Consider the following 21,659-nt stretch of genomic DNA (forward strand, 5'->3'; position numbering starts at 1 on the left):
TTTTTCTTCCCTTCTTCCAAGAGCCATAACTTTTTAAATTTTCCATCATTGACATTGTTTTTTTGCGGGACAAGTTGAACTTTTAGACACCATTAATTTTAGTATACATTCTACTGGAAAACAGGAAGAAAATTCCAAGTGAGGTGAAAATGCAAAAACAAACCCGCAATTCCGATATTTGTTATTTTATCCAATTAGTTTTTGGATCTTATTTTTTTTGTTTTCAGGTCAGTACAAATACAGCGATACCAAACTAGTTTATTTTTTTTTAACAATTTTAGTGGTGAAAAAAAATTGGCAATTTGTAATAAACATTTTGGGATTCGTATCACTATATTTCAGAATCTGTACGTTTTTTTATTTTTCAGCAAATGTAGCTTGTTTTTTGAGGGGCGAGCTGACGTTTATGCAATTTTTTTTTCTTTTTATTACAGGTTTTTGACAGCGCTGAAGGGACCCAAAAAACCCTCATTTTTAAAGTTTCTAATGTTTTCTGTTTACAGTGTTTATCCTTTAAGCTAATTAATCTTATATTTTTATATATCTGACTTTTATGCATTTAGTGATACCAAATATATAAATTTTTAATAGAATTGAATATCTTTTTTTAATGGTGGAAGACGGTGATAACTTGAATTTGTATATTAATACATTTTAAGTGTTTTTTTCTACTTTTTACATTATTTCTTAATCCACCTCGGTAATGTGAACTGTGTTTGTCTGATGGCTTATAAAACATACAGCAATAATTTAGTATTGCTTTATATGGCAAAAATCATGGTCTCCTTTGAAGCCCAACCCCACGGAAGGTTTTAACAAAGCACCAGAATAGCAGACACTGGGAGTCTTCAACAGACCCTGGCTGCCATAGTAACCCATCGGCACCCTGTAATTGCATTGTAGCGGTTTGAAGGGTAAGGATATGTTCCCACGGTCAGAAAACGCTGTGGTTTGGACGCTGCGTACATCCACAGCATCCAACCCGCAGCGTCCAGATGTTACAGCATAGTGGATGGGATTCCATGAAATTCCATCTGCACTATGCGTGCACGGACGCCTCTGGCTTCCCTGCGGAAACGGACATGCGGCGCGTCTTTCCAGACTGCAGCATGTCTATTTATCTTGCGGAGACTCTCAGTCTCCGGAAGATAAATGTCACTGTACAATGTATTTTACGCGGTGATTCTGCACGGTTCAATGAACACAGGTGGAATCACCTGCGTTCAAAAGCCGGCAGCGCTTTGGATGGTGCGGACATGTGCTGCGTCCAAAGCGCTGCCGGTTACTGACCGTGGGAACATATCCTAAGTGAAACGGCACCCCCAGTCCTCGCTCTTTAATTGACAAGTGACACATTGACAGCTCTTTCCGACTTCTGTGATCATCAGTCCCATCTCGGACTGCAATGCACGAACTGGCCGTGCTTTCCCAGAACTAAATGTGACAGTTTCATATATTTCAATGAGGCGCTAACTCTCGGGGTCAGGGGAAGCATGACCAGCCTGTGCATGGTGGTCCGAGATGGGACCGATGATCATATATGTCTATAAGAACCCTTTGAGGCAGTTCCTGGCAGTGTGTTCAGCTTTTGAACCCACCTCAAATACTCACTCCCAACTTGAGCGGTCCATGTTTGGAGGATGTTATGAAGGTGTTAAAGGAGTTTTCCACCTTCAACACAGTAGACCCCAAATGCTTGAATCGGGTAAAATAACAAAGCCCGGTATGGATGGCACCAGCTGCTGAGGTCAATGATTCGCAGTTAAAAGTGTAAAACCCCTTTAAAGATATTTTTGGGGATATTTTTGACTGGAAATCCCTTTAAGTAAAATAGTTATGCCTTAAAATGAATGAATAAGTTTCATATTATCCCATAACAGCAGGTAACTCTTGGAATAAAAAAAAGTATAGCTCCAGCATCATGGCAGCCAACGGTTGTCAACGTGTAGTGGTGTCCACCAATGGTGGCAACTATCCACATACTATATTGTGTTTACCTGAGAGATACAGCGCTGGGTCCATAGATTTCTCTCACTGCTGCAAGGTCAGCTTCCAACTGCGGGTGCTTGTGAAGTTCTCCATCGTAACTCACCTGCACAAAAAAAGAAGAATTCATGTTAGGAACCTTCAAGCGCGTAGCCCCTTACCGCCGTCGTTTACGTTCTTTTCTCCTCTTTTTCCAAGTTACGACATATGAAAGCTTCTTTTTTTGCAGGACACACTTCAGCTTTGAATTGCATCTTTTATTTTACCATATAATGTCCTCGAAAATAGTAAAAAAAAATATAAAACAATGCAGTGAGATGGTGCAAAAAAAAAAAAACCCAGTTCCAACATTGTTTTGCGGGGTTTGTTTTTAACATTATTCACTGTATGATAAAAATGACCCAAGATGAAATTCCAGATTAGTATGATTATGGCGATATCAAAATTGTAGAGATTTTTTTTTTTATTTTGGTGAAGAAAAACAATTCACAGATTTGTAAAAAAAAATTGGTTTGCATGTCACATCGGGAAGTGGACAAAGTCCAAGCCACTTCTAGCCTTAAAGAGGATGTGTCACAAGGACACAAGTGGTCAGTTTTTTACCCCTATTTTATTCTTGCTGCTCCCCTAAGTAACACGTTTTTTGTCTTTTTTAAAATCTGACATACGGTTTCAGAGATATGGCCCCTTTTATTTAATGCAAATATTTTACATTTTTTTTACTAAAGGGACGTGGCTCACAGACATCAGAGGGGTGTGTTTTTAGGCTGTTCTGCATAATTATACTGTTAACATGCCCCTTTGCTAAAGACTATAAAAGTAGCACCAAATAAAAAGGCCCATATCTCTGGAACTGTATGGTGGATCTTAGAAGGACAAAAATAATATTACTTACGACTGAGTAATAGGAATAAATTGAGAGCAAAATCTGCCTACTTTTGATCTGGTGACAGATCCTCCTTAGAGTGAGTTAAGTTTATGTTGTAAGACTTTCCCATTATTAATTGCCTATAGAAGTTGTGAAGAAAACTGGTTCCTCCCACGTCACCAATCCGTGACGTAACTACACAGGAACAGCTCTCCGATGCGCTCTTTGTCTCTCAGGTCAATAAGGGAACTGCACCTAGAGCAAACGGCCGCCGGGAAGACTGCCCTGTTACCCACGCTGGGTATTCTAAGATTCGCAATCAGAATAAAAGGATCAGCCCAAAATTAATTTATGGTTTAATTGCCTTAAGGGCGCACTAGATAATTACAAAAAATATGCAGTAAAAATATACCAAGAGTTACAGTCAGAGTAAAATATAACAATAATAGTACAAGGCTTAGCGGTATAAAGCTGGAGGTCAATTTACCAGGTTGAAGGTCGCTTGTGGAGGCCGGGGAGCTCTGCGTTCCACAGGTACAAGACTTCTAGTTGCAGGGCAGCCCCCAAAAAGGATGTGCTTGCTCCCCTCTGGCATATGCCCTGTTCCTTATTTCATCATCATCTTCTTCTGTGTCTGACTCGCCATGTGTCCTCAGCTCTTAATCCTTCTGTGTCCCCCCCCCCCTGTACCTGGGTGGGCTAACAATCTCCACCCTTCAGCTTCCCTGCAGAATCTATTCCCAATACCTAATAAATGGAATAACTTCTCTCAGGATGATTGGATCAGTACACGGGCGGTACCAGTGCATGTGGTTTGTTCTGCCGGTCGTACAGGGATCAAACCTGGACCCATTCGATCGCTGTGGGAGGCTGATCTCTATATCTCAGGTTCCAGAACTCTCACTGATCTGGGAGTTGCACTGTCACATGTGCAATATTTTTTTTATGAGCCTGTACCTCGGACGATGCATCTGTAATTCATAATTTCATGTTGTAGACGGTCCGGCTGGGAAGACAATAGACGTGTCCTCCTGTAGCCATCTGACATGTGTGCTTTAATTGAGCCCCCAGGCACCTCCATGCCCCCTGCTGGCATGGCTTCCTCATTCAAGCTTTGACGTGCCATCTGCCTGGTACACTGGTCTCAGCCCATTACCATACTAAAGGGTCTTCATTCAAGTAGGGAAAAGGTGGGAGCCAGGAGTGCTCATTATGCCCCATATCCAAGATGGCGGCTGCTCCCTCATCACAGTCATGAATATTATTTCTTCCACTTACACTATTACTTTTTTTCTAACTCTTTGATAAACATGGCTCCTCATAATTAATCCATGCCACTCAATTTTCTAGCAACTCTGCCTTTAGCCTCTACCTAGTAAATGCTATTGGACCAACCTTACGTACAGTAGGTATCCTTTCTATACAGTGTCTATACAGTTTATTCTCCCCCACTTTCCATCCAATGTTACCTTTGTTAAATATACTTCTACAGGTATTTCTTATTTCCCCAGATATTGGTTTAATATTATTCCATTACACATTTACTCTACTACATTTTCCCTGGGACAAAAATCTCCACCCTATGTATGGTAATATATTTATGCATCTTTGGCTTACGTGGTGTTTTATGTGGAGTCCGTTCCCATTCTTGTCTATGTTTCATCTTCCAAATGTTCAAGAATTTATGTTGGTGTTTTCTTGCCCATGGATTTATGATTGTCCTTTACTTCCTAGTGTAAGATCAGGAGGGCAGGAGGCGTTTTCCCCCTTGATGCTGTATGGACATTATACACCACGTAATGGACCTACTGCTGAAAATAGACATATTTCTTGGAATAATATTTGTCATACGCAGTGTTTGATTATTGTTTTTGGAGAGCGCTCCTAAGGTTCCTTGGAGAACCCTCACAAATGTGGGAGAAATTCGTTGGAACCCTTTAAGACCTTTTTTGGTCAATTCCCTTAAAGGGAATCTGTCACCCCTGGGATGCTTTTAAGATATTATTATGGGCATACAGTTTAAACTCGTCTTCCCTGTATGCCTTATAGATGTTGAGAAATGCACTTTTGATGTTTTATGTTAATGATTTCTTCCAGTTTCTGGGGCATGCGGTGCCTGGAAGACATCTCTGCCTCCTGACTTAATTACAATAACACCCCTCTCCTATGCGATTCATATTGCCCTCTGAAGTGCAGTTGCGGTGCGGTAATCCCCCACCTGCGCTCTGCACTAGCACAGTTATGGGTACCTTTTCTTCCCTTCTATGAGTAGTGTCTTCATCCTGCTTCTGCTCAGGCAAGAACAGTCAACACTTTGTAGGACCATCTTTTGAAATGAGTGCTGCAAGTATTTTGAGGTATCTCTCTACCAGCTTTCCACATCTAGAGGCTGACATTTTTGCTAATTCTTCTATTTTGCCTGGATGGAGGCAGCAATATTCAAGTCTCACCACAGATTGTCAATGGGATTGTGACTGGGCCATTCACACACATGAATATGCTTTGACCTAAATCATTCCAGCTCTGGCAGTATGTTTAGGGTAATTGTCCTTCTGGAAGGTGAACCTATGCCCCTTTCTCGGATCTTTTGCAGCCTCTAGCAGGTTTTCCTCCAGGATAGTCCTTGTATGTAGCTCCATCCATCTTCCCAAAAACTCACAGCAGCTTTCTTGACCCTGCTGAAGAAAAGCATCTCCACAGCATGATGCTGCCACCACCATGTATGACGGTGGGGATGGCATTTTCAGGGTAATATGCAGTGTTAGTTTTCTGCCACACATAGTGTTTTGCATTTAGCTCCAAAAAGTTTCGTCTGATCATAGCACCTTCTTCCACATGCTAGATGTGTCCCCTATATGGCATGTTTGACCATTTTGGACTTGCGCAAATTTAATGAACTATGTGCGCAATTTTGATGACTACTACAAGATAAAAAAAGGAACAGTGACTTAAAAAAAACCTTGAATCAAGTCTAAAATTTGTTTCTGAAGTAAAAAGAACACCCAAAATCCAAAAGAATGCAAAACATTAAAAAAAAAATTCAAGATACATAGATCACATTCTAGGCTTCCCCGGTAACACTTGATCATATTATGGATCAAAACATAGCAGAAAACAAATGTTATCTATAATCTCAAGTCTTCGTTTATATGAAATGACACTATAGAGTCTGATTTTAGCCAAACAGCGCCTCTCTAGTCCACAGGTTATATGTGTTATTGCACCAGACATCAATGAGGTTGAGCTGCAATACCGGACACATTTTTTTAGAGATAGACACTTAGCACTGCATTACATACCGGAGATTTATCATAGGGTGGAAATCTTGTTTATGAACTTGTATAATCCAGAGACAATAAACTGGCTGGAAATTCCCAGATATGTTTGGGGAATTTTGTAGTCTTGTGATTTTTGGTGTTTTCAAAGAGCAACATGTAGTTGCTATAAATATGTCTTAACATTGTACATTATAACTTTTCCATTTTCAGTGCTGCTAATGTCTAGGACAATGGTCTACAAGCTGCACCTCTCCTGTTGTTGCAAAATTACAAGTCCCGGCATGTCCTCACATACGCAGGGCTTGCTGCAGCATTACCATGGGACATTACTGCATATTGTAGGACTGACAATCATATTAACCTGGGTAGTGCATTCCAGAGAATTGGCGCAGCATGTGAAAAGTCTCGGAGACGGGAGTGGGAGGTTCTGATTATTGAGGATGTTATCCTCAGATCATTAGCGGAGCGGAGGGCACGGGTAGGGTGGTAGGCTGAGACCAGAGAGGAGATGTAGGGTGGTGCTGAGCCATGGAGTGCTTTGTGGGTGAGGGTAATAATGTTGTACTGGATTCTGGAGTGGATGGATAACCAGTGTAATGACTGGCACAAGGTAGAGGCATCGGTGTAATGAATGGTGAGGAATTAACACTTTCTATACATAAATCCATAAAATGGCAATGTTGTTCCAGTTCTTTAGTAATCACCAACTTGGAACAGTTTTTGAAGTGTCTCTTACAGAAAAGGCCTTTTCTCCTTACTATAAAGACCTCTTTAACGTTATTTATATATGTGCAAATACAGCTCTGGCAAAAATTAAGAGACCACTGCAAAATGTTCAGTTTGTCTGGTTTTTCTCTTTTGGACTCATACTCACTTGCGAGAAAAACGGACGAGTGCAATCTGATAAAAAATCGGATTGCACTCGGACCAATGTTATTCAGTGGGTGACATCTCATTTGCGAGTTTTTTCCCAGCCGAAATCGGACTGAGAAAGAAATCACAGGATGCTGCGATTTGCTGTGATTCTCGGACGAGACTCGCCAATGTAAGTTAATGGGTGCGAGAAAAAAAGCAGTGTGGGGCTCAGCAATCCAAACACTTATAGATCATGAAATTCTGAATGACTGAATTCAGTCATTCAATGTTTTTTTCAATATATATTGTACATCTGCATTAGGCTACTTTCACACTAGCGTCGGTATGGGGCCGTCGCGCTGCGTCGGCCCGACGTACCGACGCATACTGTGCAAGCGCCGCACAACGGGGGCAGCGGATGCATTTTTCCAGCGCATCCGCTTCCCCATTGTGAGTTGCTGGGAGGCAGGGGGCGGAGTTCCGGCCGCGCATGCGCGGTCGGAAATGGCGGACACAACGCAGCAAAAAACGTTACATGTAACTTTTTTTGCTGCTGACGGTCTGCCACAACACAACGCAACCGTCGCACGACGTGTGGCAAAGCGTCGCAATGCGTCACTAATGTTAGTCAATGGAGAAAAAACGCATCCTGCAAGCAATTTTACAGGATGCGTTTTTTCTCCTAAACGACGCATAGCGACATGCAGTGCACGACGCTAGTGTGAAAGTAGCCTTAGAGTTGTATACTCCAAGCATTAGGATATTTTTAATCATGACAATCAGCAAAGAAAATTGATATCAAAATGACAGCAAGCAGCCTAGAAAGTAACATATCGCTGGAATCAGTCCCTACATAATGATGCTTTCTTACATAGCAAAAACTTGCTGACAGATCCACTAGGGCTGACATTTTAAAAGGGGCACATTTTTGAGGGTCACTTTAAGCTGTCAGTGTTTTGTCAGCTCTGTAAATGATACTACTATGGAGGCCCTGTCACAGCCACTGTTATGGGGCATTGTGGATGCTACTGTTATGAATGCACAATGTCTGGCACTGTTATACATTAAAGAGTGACAGATTGGGGTCAATTTGGAGGGAAGGTCTATTACTTAAGGGATTTTCTATATCTGAAAATGATAAAATGTTAATGGTATTTCCCGAAAATAAATCTTATTTCATTTCACTACCTATATTCAAGAAACATTAGAGGTGATCAAAAAGATTCGCAGGACTGTGGTCAAACATGTTTCTAGCCTGTGGCTGCCAACCAGATTCCTACAAACATCCTCTGACTTCCCAGCATCCCTGTAGGCCTGAAACAACGTCATGCATTTGTCAAGCCGCAATGATGGGAACATGCCGAGCCAACCAATCATAAGAGGCACCGGCAACGCGGTCTGGATGGAGGAGGTTTTCAGGTCTCTGGTCAACAGCCACAGACTACTGATGTGGCCGCTGGACAAGGGTCCTGTGAATCTTTTCAATCATCTCTACGAATAATGTATGTTCATTAAAAATACGGTTAGAAGGAATCTGTCACCATGTTTTTCTTACCCCAGCTGAGAGCAGCATGAAATAGGGGCAGAGATCCTGATTCCAGGGATGTATCACTTACTAGGTTTCTTAGTGCAGTTTTGATAAAATTGCTGTTTTTTTCTGATGCTACCAGTTCTCTGAAAGCTAAGCTCTATATAACCCCACCCATACCATTGATTGGCAGCTTTCTGTGTACACTGTGCATAGGCAGAAAATAGCCAATCAGGATTGAAGGTGGGGTTATAAAGAACTTATAAATATGGAGGAATACATGGCAGCAGTAAATGATGCAATTCTGGATTAAGGGACTCTGTCTGCTTTATTCTGCTCTCAGATTAGGTGTCAAAAACCTGGTGATAGATGCCATTTAAAGGGAATCTGTCAGCAGAATGAGAGCAGAATGATGTAGGCAAGGAGAAGCTGAATCCGAAGATGTGTCCCTTACTTTACTGGGAGCAGTTGTTCTGACACAAGCAGAGCTTTTAGATTTAGCAATGCAGCAGAGCTGAAGAAGCTAACCCCGCCCACACCAGGCTCTGCATAAACAATGTCTATACCCAGTGAGCTGCTTATCACAGAAGGGGCGGAGTCAGACTACCAGCCACTGCTGCTGTGTCCAGGAATGATAAGCACCTTGCAAATGAACAAAATCACTGAGCTTGTTAAGAGAGGCATCACTGAAATCTGTGTTTTAACACCTACAGCATGCTGTTTTCAGACGACATGGCAAAAACCCGGTGACGGAGTCACTGTAAGAATAACAGAGCACCTGCAAAACTTTTTATAATCATGGTACATGGAATATGATCTGCTCTTCTGTAAAATAAATTCCCCATCTCAATAATTAATAGGCCCACACAGTCCTAGGTAGTTTATACACCTTTATATATAATGCATACGTTTCAAGTGGGTCTGTAAGGGATTTCATTTTATAGTGAGTTAAGAATGCATTAAAGCCGTTTCACAAATACTTTGCATGATAAAACACATTGAACCCAGCTTAAGTCGTCAGTTTAGGAATATATACATTAAATATGCGCTCTGTAGAAAAAAAAAAAAAGAAAAATGAAAATCGCATGTAAAACTGAATAATCTACTGCACAGGAGAGCTCCGCAATTTAATAGAAGCCAGTTAAGTTATATAGTGGTGGGTTATAGAGAATAAATAAAATATAAAGTATGCTAATAAAATATTCAGTCACACATAGAAGACATTAAAACGTTCTGGAGGTGTTTACACAAGTATTTCCGAGACGTGCGAATTCATCTCACATCTCTAATTCAAAGCCAAGAGCCATAAATGTTCCATACGGAAGTCGAGATTTAATTACTGCCCTCATTAAACAAATGGGGGAACTCGATGTTCCTTGATGCAAGATGCAGAAGGATCCTCACATTTGCGTGGGAGATTAGTCGTTAGAAAGGGAACCGATTCTGTGGTGATGCGGAATTTCCAAACAATCCAAACAAAAATAATGTAGACGGAACCGTATAACCTTGTGTCTTAATTTAAAAAATGGCAGGAAGGGACAGGAGGCCGCGGCTCCACCAGTTCATTCCTACACGAGTTCCAAAAATGACCAAGTAAGTGCCCTCAGCAATTTACAACGCTCCAATAGAAACGAACGGACAAGGAGGCGCACGTGCGGCTACCTATCCATTCCTGACAGTGCGCGACAGGGACGCTTCCAAGGTAGCGCCAAAGCAGGAACCTAAATCCATGGGCAGACCTACAATATAAAATTACCGTACACATCGACTGCAATTTCACAAAAAAAGTCAACTCAATACTTAGGTTCCAACACGTGTATGCTGAACGGACCACATTTGGGGGGAATATATTGGCTAGTACAGTTACCGTAAGAATAGAATCCAATGCCGCCCAGGAGACACTACTCTGTGGCATTGAAAAGGTTAAAACAACTACTTGAGGATAATAGACACCTACTTTTGAGCCAGGAGGCCTCTTGGATTTTTGCTTTAGGAATGACCTCACCTGCAGGGACGATGCACCCTACCTTTAGAGTTATGTTCACATGCGGGTTTGTGCTGTGGACTTTAAAGTAAATCAGTTACAAAATCCGTGGACAAAAACAAAAACTAAGCGCATTTTTTTCATGGCTGATGCCAGTGTAGTGGGCCGGTAGCTGCGGGTGAGGCACTGCACTCCTTTTACGCCCTACATGAAAGTGTGGCTCTTGGCTGGGTGTGTGGACTTGTGCAGTGAGGGCCTTATGCTCGCGCAGGCCGCATGTAGATGGTGGTGGGTATTATGGCGTACCCTATCCACTTTAATAAGGAAGAGAAGTTTTAGGCGTCATATCTCGTAGGTCTCTGTTTTTTTTTTCTATTTCTATTGATATTTTTCTGTATCTTTAGATACATGAAACAAATCCTAATGAGCGCACGCAGGGGTGTAGTGATTGTAGTCGCAGAGAGTGCGACCGGGCCTGACAATAATAGGCCTGTTTTCAGCTGAAATGTATTATGGTTCAGAGATCCACTAGCTTCCTGTACCACCATAGAGACCAGCAGCTGACATTGATGGGTCTGTAGCCATTATTACAGGATGAGGGGACGCTACTACTGGAAGGGGCCAAGGACTGGGGATATTATTACAGGATGGGGGACATTACTGCAGGAAGTGACCAAGGATAGGGGACATTATTACAGGATGGGGACACTACTACAGGAAGGGACCAAGGATGGGGAACATTATTACAGGATGGGGACACTACTACAGGAAGGGACCTTGGATGGGGGACATTATTACAGGATAGGGAACACTACTACAGGAAGGGGCCAAGGACTTAGGATATTATTAAAGGATAGGATGACATTAGTACAGGAAGTGGCCAAGGATGGGGGACACTACTACAGGAAGGGGTCAAGGATGTGGAACATTACTGCAGGACGTAGCCAAGGATGGGGGACATTACTACAGGAAGTGACCAAGGATAGGGGACATTATTACAGGATATGGGACACTACTACAGGAAGGGACCAAGAATCGGGGACATTATTACAGGATGAGGGATATTACTTCAGGAAGTGGCCAAGTAGCCACAAAAACCTCTTTGACATAGTTCTGTCAACATTCAGGGCTACAGTTAGCCCATTCAACAAGGAAAGTATACTCACTCAGAAAGACATGCTTACAAGGAGGAACAAGAGTTTTCTACGTATTAAAGGGTAAAAATCCAAAGTTTATTGAAAATTCACATAGCGTATAATTCACACAAATTTACAAAAATAGAGCAAATAAAGTGATACATGTGCAGACACAACACCAGGGTTACCAGGAACCACCAACAGCCTTTGCCCCTCAGTGCCTAACAATCCATCCTGTCATCAAGTGCATGTGCATAAAGATATGGCACAGGTAAGTTTGCCTTAGCCGAAAAAAAGCCCTACATGTGCAGTAACCAGAAGTAGAACAAGTATAGTAGCATAAGGGGCCGGCAGACACTTACCGCGGGCAGAAGTTGGGGGGTCCTGGGCCAGGTATAGAAAAAAGCCCCCGAAACGCGCGTTTCGCGTCCTTAATAGACCGCTTTCTCAAGGGAAGTGCATGACCAATACGAGTAGGACCTTTTAAGGTCAAAGAGTGCATCACATGTCCATTGTGGGCCAATCTGAGTGGTTAAAAGACGGCGCATGCGCACCGTGTGCCGCAGGTCCTGGAAGTGCAACGGAGCGTCACGCATTACTGCGCACGCGCGGGGAGCAGAGGAAATCCCCGGGCGTGCGAGCAAGGCATAGAGACGCGCTGTCACATAGCAGGGATCTCGGGCCTCGGCGCGCATGCGCACAGCCACTGCGTCACCAATGGTGCGTGTAGCAACTGCTACATTGTACCGGAAATGTCGGTGGTTAGGATTAAGATAGAAAACCTGAATAATGACATGGAGGGTGTGTACAAAAGCATAAATAGCACAGTGGCAGAACGAGTATATCACAAATTACACATTATACAGCCCTCAAGTTTCAGTCAGTCAAGAGACGGTTCTCTCTCCACCAGTTTCAATTAGCGTCCTCTGTTACATTCTCCGGAACAGTTGTTTCAGTGACGCAGATGATATAAGGCTGTGCCCCAAGTCCAACTCAGGTGAGAAAAGAAGAAGGCCACAGATTTTTAGTCCCACTGCAAGGTCATAAATGTAAAAAAATTAACACAAAAAATAAAACAGAGATTAAAAACAATAAAAATAAAACACCCTAAGCAGGAGTCAATGGGCATATGACAGGAACAAAAAACAGCAAAATATACAGTAATCAGGATCCCAGAAATGAAGAAAAGGACAGGGACTCGTTCAGACCCCTAGGGGTCAGAGTATCCAGTATTGTGATCCATTTGGCTTCAACCTGCACCAGAATTTTCTTATAATCCCCCCCTCTTATACCGAGATGGATTACGTCTATCCCCCTCACTTTGAATGATGACGGTTCACTATTGTGATGTTGTCTAAAGTGACGGGGGATAGTTTTGAGGAGGGTCACATCGGTCGCTGTCTTGGCCGCACAAATGTCCCGCACATGCTCCCACACCCTTACTCTAAGTTCCCTTGATGTGAGTCCCACATAAATTTTGGAACACCCACATGTAGCATAGTAGATCACGTTTGTGTTACTACAGGAAATCCGATGTCTTATATCAAAGGTTTTTTTACCATCAGAAGAGCAAAAGGTGGAGCAGCGCAGGACATTTGCGCAGGCAAGACAGTGACCGCATGGTATAGACCCTGTCGTCGGGCCTTTAGAGCCGAATGGGCGCTTCACGGTGGGCACATAATGACTGCTTACAAGAAGGTCTTTCAAGTTTTTAGACCTTCTTGCAGATATCAGAGGGTAATCACCCAAATATGTTCCCAGGGAGGGCTCGGCATTCAAAATTGACCAATGTTTAAAAAGGATCTGCCGCATATCCTCCCATTCGTGATTGAATGTTGATATGAACCGAATGGGTCCATTTTCGATGGTACCTGTTCGAGCTCTGGTGCCTTTGAGGAGATCGCCATGTAGAGTCGCCCGTGCTCTGCGATATCTCTGTTTGATGCACCGGTTAGAGTAGCCGCGTGCAGCAAATCTGGACTTAAGATCGGAGGCCTGTGCTTCAAATTTCACATCAGATGAACAAATCCGCCTCATCCTCAACTGTCCGACCGGGACGGCCCTAATGGTAGAAGGGATGTGAGTTGAGGACGCATGAATCAAAGAATTCACAGATGTCGGTTTATGGTATACATCCGTCTGGATGGACCTATTTGGGTCCAATTCAAAACTGACATCCAGAAAGTTGACCCTCTTGACATCATAATTATAGGTCAGAAATACAGTTAGGGCCAGAAATATTTGGACAGTGACACAATTTTCGCGAGTTGGGCTCTGCATGCCACCACATTGGATTTGAAATGAAACCTCTACAACAGAATTCAAGTGCAGATTGTAACGTTTAATTTGAAGGGTTGAACAAAAATATCTGATAGAAAATGTAGGAATTGTACACATTTCTTTACAAACACTCCACATTTTAGGAGGTCAAAAGTAATTGGACAAATAAACATAACCCAAACAAAATATTTTTATTTTCAATATTTTGTTGCAAATCCTTTGGAGGCAATCACTGCCTTAAGTCTGGAACCCATGGACATCACCAAACGCTGGGTTTCCTCCTTCTTAATGCTTTGCCAGGCCTTTACAGCCGCAGCCTTCAGGTCTTGCTTGTTTGTGGGTCTTTCCGTCTTAAGTCTGGATTTGAGCAAGTGAAATGCATGCTCAATTGGGTTTAGATCTGGAGATTGACTTGGCAATTGCAGAATGTTCCACTTTTTGGCACTCATGAACTTCTGGGTAGCTTTGGATGTATGCTTGGGGTCATTGTCCATCTGTACTATGAAGCGCCGTCCAATCAACTTTGCAGCATTTGGCTGAAACTGGGCTGAAAGTATATCCCGGTACACTTCAGAATTCATCCGGCTACTCTTGTCTGCTCTTATGTCATCAATAAACACAAGTGACCCAGTGCCATTGAAAGCCATGCATGCCCATGCCATCACGTTGCCTCCACCATGTTTTACAGAGGATGTGGTGGGCCTTGGATCATGTGCCGTTCCCTTTCTTCTCCAAACTTTTTTCTTCCCATCATTCTGGTACAGGTTGATCTTTGTCTCATCTGTCCATAGAATACTTTTCCAGAACTGAGCTGGCTTCTTGAGGTGTTTTTCTGCAAATTTAACTCTGGCCTGTCTATTTTTGGTATTGATGAATGGTTTGCATCTAGATGTGAACCCTTTGTATTTACTGTCATGGAGTCTTCTCTTTACTGTTGACTTAGAGACAGATACACCTACTTCACTGAGAGTGTTCTGGACTTCAGTTGATGTTGTGAACGGGTTCTTCTTCACCAAATTAAGTATGCGGCGATCATCCACCACTGTTGTCATCCGTGGACGCCCAGGCCTTTTTGAGTTCCCAAGCTCACCAGTCAATTCCTTTTTTCTCAGAATGTACCCAACTGTTGATTTTGCTACTCCAAGCATGTCTGCTATCTCTCTGATGGATTTTTTCTTTTTTTTCAGCCTCAGGATGTTCTGCTTCACCTCAATTGAGAGTTCCTTTGACCGCATGTTGTCTGCTCACAGCAACAGCTTCCAAATGCAAAACCACACACCTGGAATCCACCCCTGACCTTTTAACTACTTCATTGATTACAGGTTAACGAGGGAGACGCCTTCAGAGTTAATTGCAGCCCTTAGAGTCCATTGTCCAATTACTTTTGGTCCCTTGAAAAAGAGGATGCTATGCATTACAGAGCTATGATTCCTAAACCCTTTCTCCGATTTGGATGTGGAAACTATCATATTGCAGCTGGGAGTGTGCACTTTCAGCCCATATTATATATATAATTGTATTTCTGAACATGTTTTTGTAAACAGCTAAAATAACAAAACTTGTGTCACTGTCCAAATATTTCTGGCCCTAACTGTATGTTCAAAGAATTCTGATTCAGTGTCTCCATAAACTCCCCGAGCTGCTGCACCGTCCCATCCCATAAAAAGAAAATATCATCTATATATCTGTGCCAGCACAGCACATTGTCAGTGGCCAAGGATGGGGGACTGTTGTGAATTCTGTGGCTGAGTTCACTTCTGTGGTCACAAGTGGTATTGCAGTCTCTGGGCTTCCTCCCTCAGGTGTTTTGGTGAGCTCGTTGGCTGCCTTGCTATTTAGCTCCACCTGAGTCTGTCTTCCTTGCTCCTTGTCAATGTTCCAGTGTTGGATCTGAGCTACTGCATCTTTCCTTGGGCCTGCTGCTCTGCTAGTAAAGTGCTTCTAGTTTGTTTTCTGTTTTTTTCTGTCCAGCTTGCTATTGTCTTTTGCTGGAAGCTCTGAGAAGCAGAGGGGTGCACCGCCGTGCTGTTAGTTCGGCACGGTGGGTCTTTTTGCCCCTTTGCGTGGTTTTCGTTTTAGGGTTTTTTGTAGACTGCATAGTTCTCTTTGCTATCCTCGCTCTGTCTAGAATATCGGGCCTCACTTTGCTGAATCTATTTCATTCCTACGTTTGTCTTTTCATCTTGCTAACAGTCATTATATGTGGGGGGCTGCCTATTCCTTTGGGGTATTTCTCTGAGGTAAGTCAGGCTTGTATTTCTATCTTCAGGCTAGTCAGCTCCTCAGGCAGTGCCGAGTTGCATAGGTAGTTGTTAGGCGCAATCCACTGCTGCTTATAGTTGTGTGAGGATAGATCAGGTACTGCAGTCTACAGAGATTCCACGTCTCAGAGCTCGTCCTATTGTTTTTGGTTATTGCCAGATCTCTGTATGTGCGCTGATTACTGCACGCTGTGTTGCCTGATTGCCAGCCATAACAGGGGACATTATTACAGGAAGTGGCCAAGTATGGTGGACAGTATTAGAGGATAAGAGACATTACTACAGGACCATGTTATTACAGGACAGGGGACATTGCAAACAAGATAGGTGCCATAACAAAGCACATCATTACAGGATTAGGCCCAGGAAGGGAGCTATAAATACAAGACGGGGGACTTTGCTATATGATGGTGCCCAGGATGCGGGACAATATTATGGGATAGGGGCCAGCAGGGATGACCTTATTACAGGGGTCCTTAGATCTGACCAATATTCTAGTCAGATTGAACTTTAGGAAGGCAAAGTTTGAACAGCTTAGAGATGCCCTTAATCTGGTAGACTGGGACAATATCCTCAGAAATGAGAAAACAGATAATAAATGGGAAATGTTTAAGAACATCCTAAATAGGCAGTGTAAGCGGTTTATACCTTGTGGGAATAAAAGGACTAGAAATAGGAAAAACCCAATGTGGCTAAACAAAGAAGTAAGACAGGCAATTAACAGTAAAAAGAAAGCATTTGCACTACTAAAGCAGGATGGCACCATTGAAGCTCTAAAAAACTATAGGGAGAAAAATACTTTATCTAAAAAACTAATTAAAGCTGCCAAAAAGGAAACAGAGAAGCACATTGCTAAGGAGAGTAAAACTAATCCCAAACTGTTCTTCAACTATATCAATAGTAAAAGAATAAAAACTGAAAATGTAGGCCCCTTAAAAAATAGTGAGGAAAGAATGGTTGTAGATGACGAGGAAAAAGCTAACATATTAAACACCTTCTTCTCCACGGTATTCACGGTGGAAAATGAAATGCTAGGTGAAATCCCAAGAAACAATGAAAACCCTATATTAAGGGTCACCAATCTAACCCAAGAAGAGGTGCGAAACCGGCTAAATAAGATTAAAATAGATAAATCTCCGGGTCCGGATGGCATACACCCACGAGTACTAAGAGAACTAAGTAATGTAATAGATAAACCATTATTTCTTATTTTTAGTGACTCTATAGCGACAGGGTCTGTTCCGCAGGACTGGCGCATAGCAAATGTGGTGCCAATATTCAAAAAGGGCTCTAAAAGTGAACCTGGAAATTATAGGCCAGTAAGTCTAACCTCTATTGTTGGTAAAATATTTGAAGGGTTTCTGAGGGATGTTATTCTGGATTATCTCAATGAGAATAACTGTTTAACTCCATATCAGCATGGGTTTATGAGAAATCGCTCCTGTCAAACCAATCTAATCAGTTTTTATGAAGAGGTAAGCTATAGACTGGACCACGGTGAGTCATTGGACGTGGTATATCTCGATTTTTCCAAAGCGTTTGATACCGTGCCGCACAAGAGGTTGGTACACAAAATGAGAATGCTTGGTCTGGGGGAAAATGTGTGTAAATGGGTTAGTAACTGGCTTAGTGATAGAAAGCAGAGGGTGGTTATAAATGGTATAGTCTCTAACTGGGTCGCTGTGACCAGTGGGGTACCGCAGGGGTCAGTATTGGGACCTGTTCTCTTCAACATATTCATTAATGATCTGGTAGAAGGTTTACACAGTAAAATATCGATATTTGCAGATGATACAAAACTATGTAAAGCAGTTAATACAAGAGAAGATAGTATTCTGCTACAGATGGATCTGGATAAGTTGGAAACTTGGGCTGAAAGGTGGCAGATGAGGTTTAACAATGATAAATGTAAGGTTATACACATGGGAAGAGGGAATCAATATCACCATTACACACTGAACGGGAAACCACTGGGTAAATCTGACAGGGAGAAGGACTTGGGGATCCTAGTTAATGATAAACTTACCTGGAGCAGCCAGTGCCAGGCAGCAGCTGCCAAGGCAAACAGAATCATGGGGTGCATTAAAAGAGGTCTGGATACACATGATGAGAGCATTATACTGCCTCTGTACAAATCCCTAGTTAGACCGCACATGGAGTACTGTGTCCAGTTTTGGGCACCGGTGCTCAGGAAGGATATAATGGAACTAGAGAGAGTACAAAGGAGGGCAACAAAATTAATAAAGGGGATGGGAGAACTACAATACCCAGATAGATTAGCGAAATTAGGATTATTTAGTCTAGAAAAAAGACGACTGAGGGGCGATCTAATAACCATGTATAAGTATATAAGGGGACAATACAAATATCTCGCTGAGGATCTGTTTATACCAAGGAAGGTGACGGGCACAAGGGGGCATTCTTTGCGTCTGGAGGAGAGAAGGTTTTTCCACCAACATAGAAGAGGATTCTTTACTGTTAGGGCAGTGAGAATCTGGAATTGCTTGCCTGAGGAGGTGGTGATGGCGAACTCAGTCGAGGGGTTCAAGAGAGGCCTGGATGTCTTCCTGGAGCAGAACAATATTGTATCATACAATTATTAGGTTCTGTAGAAGGACGTAGATCTGGGGATTTATTATGATGGAATATAGGCTGAACTGGATGGACAAATGTCTTTTTTCGGCCTTACTATGTTACTATGTTACTATGTTACTATGTTACTAGTCGTGGCCCCAATTCAAATTTTAGACCTGGGCCCATAGAACTCTAGTTATGCCATTGAATGCATATTAGAGATGATCTGGCAACAAGTTCACTATTTCCTCTCCAGAATTTCAAAAATATCCAACTCTCTTGTCAATTGAATAGAACTTTTTTCGACCTCAAGCTATAAAAGCCATGATTCACTAACATGTTTCACGCTTTAGTGCTCTCGATCATTGCTATGACTAAGTTAACCATTGATCGAAACGCATACTTGGATTACTAGGTTTACGTGCAGACTTTGGAGACCTGTGTGTCGTAACCAGTGCCTTCTACCCTCTCTCCAATCCTGTAATTAAACACGGACAGTCCTAAGTGGGTTGAACAGGTCAGTCACAGTTTATTAATTACATCAGCAGAGAAAGGCAACTACATTTCGTAATGGGCGGCACGCGCCGAGCTCCTGTCCACGATCGACAGGCGAGTTGGCCCAACGAGCGGTTACGAACCTTTGCCCTCCTCCGCTTCTTCCGCTCTGACTTAGTAAAGTTAACAATGGTTATATATACACACATTTTTTTTCTTCTTATAATATAGTTTACATCTATCCGCCAGTTAGTATGGCCATTCACCCCCATTAACCACTATAAGGGAGGGAGGGTGGGACAAAAGCTTCCAGGTGTTCACTGGGGAAAAAGAGGAAGTTACTGGCCCAGACACCTGGATTTAACCCCTGTAGGTGTGGCCGTAGGAACCTTCCCCTTTAAGAACCATTGGCCGGCTGGGGCATGCCAATTAGTGCATCACCAAAGGGAGTGGTGCGAGGGGGAAACTGGGCACTAATCTATCTCAACAACTGCCACTATTGAGAACATTTCCCTTAGTACTGAATCGCGCCCCCAGTTTGATGTTGCCCATAGCTCCGGCCAATTATTTTTGCACCATTGTTTTTGTAGATTGCTGCAAAATCCTCTTTTTTGCTCCACCCTATTGCCAGCCCTAGGTCCTTGCTTGCGGTCTCTCTAGCCATGACACATGTATGTCCATTGCACGACTGCCGGAACGTCTGCCATACTAGCAGATCTGCTTTTAATGCGCGAGTGTGCACAGGTAGTAAACGGAATGACGATTCAATGTCGGATTTAGCAAACGGAGCACCAGGTCAAGCTGCCCGGACTAATTCTACTGCCTTATCGAAAGATGCGTATGTGACAGAAGCTTCTTCTGGGGAGATATCGTCGTTAACCGATTCGCCCTTTGGGTGTGACAGATGATGGATTAGACGATATTTATCGGGTTCCTTTTTTGGAATAATGCCTAATGGCAATATTTTGATATTTTTGCAGGCTGAAAGGGGCCTACTATTCTACCTAGTTCAACCTCCATTTGTATTTTTTGTCTTAGAATTTCGGGGAATTCACGAGCGGATTTTAGGTTATCAGATAGGGTTGGCGTTCTCGTAATCTTGAAAGGGATAAAAAACCCGTCTGTAAAGCCAGATTGTAGTTGCTTTGCCGCTTTTTTTATTGGGGTAAAGGTCTAGCCAGGGACCAATCGCGGTTCCGCTCACTGGGGTTCTGCCATGTAGGTGCTCTGTATGACTTCCGAGTGCACCTTGAAACTGGGTGTCCCCCCCCCCCCCCCCGCAAGCTGAGCAGTCGTGCCTGAATTTCCATAGTGCGTGTAAATGGCAGTTTCCATCGCTAAATAGCCAGCAGGCCCCGAGTTTTCATACGACCGCTGAGTTTTAACCTGCCAATGCGGAGAAATTAGTAGTCATAGCTGAATAGGGGGGCTGCATCTGCGACAGCATCAGTCGCAACCACACGTCTGTCGCTTTAACTCCCCAGCCTAGATCGGGATGTAGGGCCAGACGCCTGTGGAACTCCTCGTCATACTGCCACCAGGCTGAGCCGCCATGCTCAGGTGCGCAGGTGCTGGGCCTCTCTGACCTTTCTCAGCACCTGCGCAATGCAGTACTTTGCTCTGCCCTCAACAGGGCAGACAAAGTACGTCTGCGCCGGAGCCGCAGCATGAAGACAAGAAGACGACGTCATTGTAAGAAGATGGGAGACCCCGGACCAGACCGCGATGCCCATCAGACCAAAACCGGAACGGGACCGCCCCTGGGTGAGTATAATCTAACCTCTTTTTCTCATTTTTCAGGAAACATCGGGGCTTATCTACAACATTACAGAATGCTGTAGACAAGCCCCTGATGCCAGTGGGCTTAGCTCACTTTTGATTTTGGGGGTGACAGGTTCCCTTTAAAGGATGCCTATCACCAGTTTTTTGGCTTATAAACCCTACCCATCACCTTTAAGATCCAAAGAATGGGGTTCCTGCAAACCTTTTATATACTCAGACATGCCCCTGGATAGCGCAAAAAAAGTATTTTATACTTGTCCCGCTCTGTATGTAAATTGTGTGGTCCAGTCTGCTCCAATAGGTGTCTCCATATTGTGACCAGTGCCGCCACGGTCCCTTCAAACGCCGCCTCTTGTAGTGCATGACTTCTCATCGTCATCCACGTAGTACCCAAAGTCTTGCGCCTCCGCAATGGAATGGGAGAGCTGCGCAGGCGCGCCTCACTGTACCCTGTTGAACAACCAGTGGTTCCAATGAGCTGGCGCAGGACTACATGGATGATGGAGAGACATCATCCACTTACATGCACTTATAAGAAGCGGCATTTGAAGGGATCGGGGTGGCACTGATCACAATGAGGAGACACCCATCGGACCGGACTGCGCAATTTTCATATACAGCGTGAGACAAGT

General features: G+C 43.2%; 1 protein-coding gene across 1 annotated transcript in view; it reads right to left on the minus strand.

Annotated features, from left to right (window-relative positions):
* The window catches only part of PARP8 (poly(ADP-ribose) polymerase family member 8), a 437,603-nt gene that overhangs the window by 132,709 nt on the left and 283,235 nt on the right, over positions 1 to 21,659 (minus strand). Inside the window, exon 7 of the mRNA XM_069748619.1 lies at positions 1,998 to 2,092. Within this exon, the coding sequence (XP_069604720.1) occupies positions 1,998 to 2,092 (95 nt within the window). The remainder of the gene's footprint in view (positions 1 to 1,997; positions 2,093 to 21,659) is intronic.

Source organism: Ranitomeya imitator, chromosome 1 (genome assembly GCF_032444005.1).
Source record: "Ranitomeya imitator isolate aRanImi1 chromosome 1, aRanImi1.pri, whole genome shotgun sequence".
Lineage (NCBI taxonomy): Eukaryota > Metazoa > Chordata > Amphibia > Anura > Dendrobatidae > Ranitomeya > Ranitomeya imitator.